At 35.1% G+C, this 3942-nt stretch overlaps 1 protein-coding gene across 2 annotated transcripts; it reads left to right on the top strand.

Annotated features, from left to right (window-relative positions):
- LOC140436481 (uncharacterized) lies at positions 1 to 1864 on the top strand. 2 transcript variants are annotated; one of them, XM_072525334.1, is made up of 5 exons: positions 1 to 656; positions 716 to 781; positions 869 to 940; positions 1002 to 1076; positions 1473 to 1864. In XM_072525334.1, the coding sequence occupies exons 1-5, from the start codon at positions 533 to 535 to the stop codon at positions 1814 to 1816; spliced, it is 681 nt and encodes a 226-aa protein (XP_072381435.1). In that variant the 5' UTR covers positions 1 to 532; the 3' UTR covers positions 1817 to 1864. The 2 variants fall into 2 exon arrangements, with proteins under 2 accessions (XP_072381435.1, XP_072381436.1); XM_072525335.1 differs by having other exon boundaries at positions 1002 to 1061.
- The last annotated feature ends 2078 nt before the right edge of the window (positions 1865 to 3942 follow it).

Genomic DNA, 3942 nt, shown 5'->3' on the forward strand with positions numbered 1-3942 from the left:
ACTAATAACTAGACGTTTCACGTAGGTAGCTCAAGGTCAAACTAAACTAAATGTCATTTGTAGTACCGATACAAATCTTCAGATGTCGCTTTACTCTGTCTTTACCTTTACTCTGCAGTTTAGGTTTAGAACACAACTAAAAATTATAATTGTCAATATGTCAATCGCTAATTGTCAGTAATTGATTAGCGTCTATATAGTCAGATTTTGATTTGAATTTGATGGTTATTATTGCAAAGAAATTAAACTAAACTTGGTTTAATATCTCTGGGTTATTGTTAGCATTAACCTCAAATTAGTTTGTAAATTACAAATCACCTACCTCAGTGATCTGTGTTTTAAATGTTCGTGGTGGTGTTCAAACAGTATTTTGCAGATTAATAATAATTAGTTAAATATGGTTTTTCACAATAAATGTTGTATCCTACAATGTACCAATTCGTCATCAATTAGACATGCCTTTCCAAATCCTGATAAAGACATTATACGATTTAGGAAGTGGCTTAGTGTTATAAAAAATCCATGATATGATATGATGAATTCCAGTACAGTTTTTAAAACAAAACGAGTCTGCCACAGACACTTTGAAGATAAGTTTGTTTCTTCATGGAGCCATAAATTGTATAAAAATGCAATTCCTAGCTTACATTTGTATGGTGAGTCCAATAAATATTTGATATTAGAGAACAATTAACTGATTGATGATTGATTTTAGATTCTTCTTCTAATGTACATCCCAGAAGTATTTCAATGTTGTGTGTGGAAGCAAATGTAACCAAAAGTAAGTAACCCTAATATGTAATTAAAAAAATTTATTTTACTTGAAGTGAATCATGGTATAAATTATTATATTAACTTTTTGTTTTAGTTAAGAGTCCTTCAACAAGTAGAGATGCACAATCTACACACATGTTTCAATCATTTGAGATACCCCATTGTAGTAAGTATTACGAAGATAACAATAATTTTCAAATTGGTTACTATTTTATTAAACTTTTTAGTTGCCGAACACAATGATGCACAGTTACCAAACGAAGAAATTTTAATACAAACTGATGAGAGTAAGGATTTAAAAGGTAATTGTAGTTAAAATTTTATATTTTGTATTGTCATTAGCAGATTTGTAAATTTTCTCTAATATGATTAACTATAAAATTAACAGTTTGCCCAACCTTCGGATAGTGATACTAGAGTTTTTAAGTTTAGTTGCCTAAGTGTCATAGACCAGCTGGGGCTAAAAACTAGAAATAGGAGCTTGCCTGTGTTTATAATCTCCCATTGCTAAAATCTAACAAAGATATATGAAGGTACTGAAACATTCTAGTACTTACAATAAATTGTTTAATACTCACATCAAAAAACAGTCTACTAAGTCTCTCACGCAGTAATGCCACTACACGAAGGTTAATATAATGAATCGATTTTGCCTTGTAAGGATTGAATAAAGAAATTAACATCACATTTATTTTTAGGTGTTGCCCTTAAGAATATCACACCACTGAAAATATTGCAGCAGTGTAATATATCAAGAGGTACAATTACCCCTAAAAAGAAAAAAATATATGCAGCATTAAAACAATTACACCACAAATACTCTTTGGAGAGAAATAGCAAAAAGTCTTTTCAACGCAGACTGTTTGAAGCTGAAGAGTTTTATAAAGAAAATAAGTTGGGTGATCTTCAGAACGTTAAGCAAAAAAGCTTAGACGACTTACTCTTAATGAGAAATGTTTGGCTTTGTCTTTATACAAACAAAGTGCTCGTTCATATAGTATTCTTTCCAATATATTTATCTTACCCAGTAAATCAACATTAAATAGACTTCTGGCTTAAACTATTGGAGGCCCAGGAATTAATAAGTTAATATTTGAGTTAATATTTGAGTCATCTATCACTTCAGTAGGCCGGAGTGAATAGATGGCTAAGTTCAGGTTGGGACCCAGTTCTGTGGGGTATAACACGGACCCCTGCCTAGGGATACAGGTGAAGACCACAACGGTAGGCACGGCGGAGAAGAAGATCTTCGGTACGGCGTGGATGGCGGATGGCGAAGTGGCATCCCTTGATTTTAGGGATTGTATAAAATCAATACTCTATTCTAAGACCACAACGGCGATGAAGGTGGATGAGAACAAAATCGAAACGGCGAAGTCGGCGGAAGTGGCAGGAATAAAACACAAGAAGGGAAGATCGATCTCTAAAGTCCCGAAAGACAGTCGATCTAGAGGAAGGAAACCTTGAGGAAAAATTACCTGGTCCTCCAGGTTGGGGGTTTAGGCGTCAGGCCAGTTCCCTGTCACTTGTAAAAACTGGAAATTACTAAAAAGCCTAATGCTTGCCTCGGAATTTCGGACGGATTATATGGAAAAAGACACAAGCTACGGAAACGGATATTGAATATTGGTACATGGAATGTCCAGGGAATAAGAGTAAAAATGGAAGAAGTTATTCATGAACTGAAAAACGCCAACATGGATATAGTAGTCTTGACGGAGACTAAGAAAAAAGGAACTGGCACAGAAACTGTAAATAACTATACACACATATTCAGTGGCATCCCAAAACACCAAAGAGCAAAGAGAGGAGTCTCTGTAATGGTACACAAAAAATTCAAACACAAAATAACTGATTTCGAGACAATCGACGAAAACATCATACGTGTTAATATCAACATAAATCAAACGCCAGTGACAATTCTTGGAGTCTACGCCATCTCAGATGACGAATCAATTGCTGCTAAGGACGAGTTTTTCGAAAAATTGAACGACATAATCACCAACATAGGAAAGTCACGAGAACTGATAATACTGGGAGATCTGAATAGCCGGGTGGGTCAAAGAATAAACAGTGAGGTGATCGGTCCCTACGGTGAAATAAACCTGAATGACAATGGAGAAAGGCTGATCCAAGTGTGTCAGAGTCATACTCTGAGAATAATGAACGGCTTCTATAAACACAAGGATATTCACAAATACACATGGGTACAACATACAAGGAATCTAAAATCGATCATTGACTATGTAATAGTCAAACAAAGCACTACCTTAAAAGTGAATGATGTAAGAGTACTTAGAGGACCGACGTGTGGTTCCGACCACTATATAGTTAGGACAAAAATGGTATTTCCTTTTAAATCTAACAAGGACAATAACGTTAATGAGGAACCTCAACAAACAGAAGTGATAACGAACAAACGATATAACTTAAACAGCCTTATCAACGAAAGCACAAGAAACCTATACCAACACAGATTAGACGAAAAGTTGCTACATAATATAGAAGACCAGTCAGTAGAACAAATTTACGAAAACATAACGAGTAGCATCAAAGAAGCAGCAGAGGAGGCCATTGGACTAAAAACTAATTCCGCTAGTAAAAAACTTTGGTGGAATCAAGAAATTGAAGAACTAGTACTTCGGAAGAAAAAAGCATACCACAAATGGCTAAATACAAAACAGGAGTTGGATAGAGAAGAATACAAAGATATTAAAAAAAGAACACGACAACTAGTAAACACAGCTAAACGAGAAATGTGGGACAAAAAATGCAAAGAGATAGACACATATATGGGAGGTAGAAAATGCTCAGAGACGTGGAAATTCCTGACAAAAGTTAAATCAAATGAAAAAAGAGAAACAAACATACAATTAATAACAACAGAGAACTGGATCCGACATTACGAAAATCTATTAACAGAAAACAGAGAGGAATATAGAGAAATGTCTCCAACTGAAATACACATACAGGGAGAAACGATAAACATCGATGAGAGGACTGTCATAAAAACGATACAACTACTAAAAAATGGTCGAGCTGCAGGTCCGGAGGGAATTCCAGCAGAACTAATCAAATGCGGTACTAACAAACTGTTTGAACGATTAACCTGGTGTATAAACCAATATCTAAACGGTGCACCAGTCCCGCATGAGTGGAAAGTATCCT

This window comes from Diabrotica undecimpunctata, chromosome 3 (genome assembly GCF_040954645.1).
Source record: "Diabrotica undecimpunctata isolate CICGRU chromosome 3, icDiaUnde3, whole genome shotgun sequence".
NCBI lineage: Eukaryota > Metazoa > Arthropoda > Insecta > Coleoptera > Chrysomelidae > Diabrotica > Diabrotica undecimpunctata.

Bases quoted from the DNA above. Each gene is read 5' to 3' on its own strand.
- LOC140436481 (XM_072525334.1), top strand. From the start codon at position 533: ATGATGAATTCCAGTACAGTTTTTAAAACAAAACGAGTCTGCCACAGA. The intron at 941-1,001 runs GTAAGTATTACG...TAAACTTTTTAG, and splicing joins ATTTGAGATACCCCATTGTA to TTGCCGAACACAATGATGCA. The intron at 1,077-1,472 runs GTAATTGTAGTT...ATTTATTTTTAG, and splicing joins TGAGAGTAAGGATTTAAAAG to GTGTTGCCCTTAAGAATATC.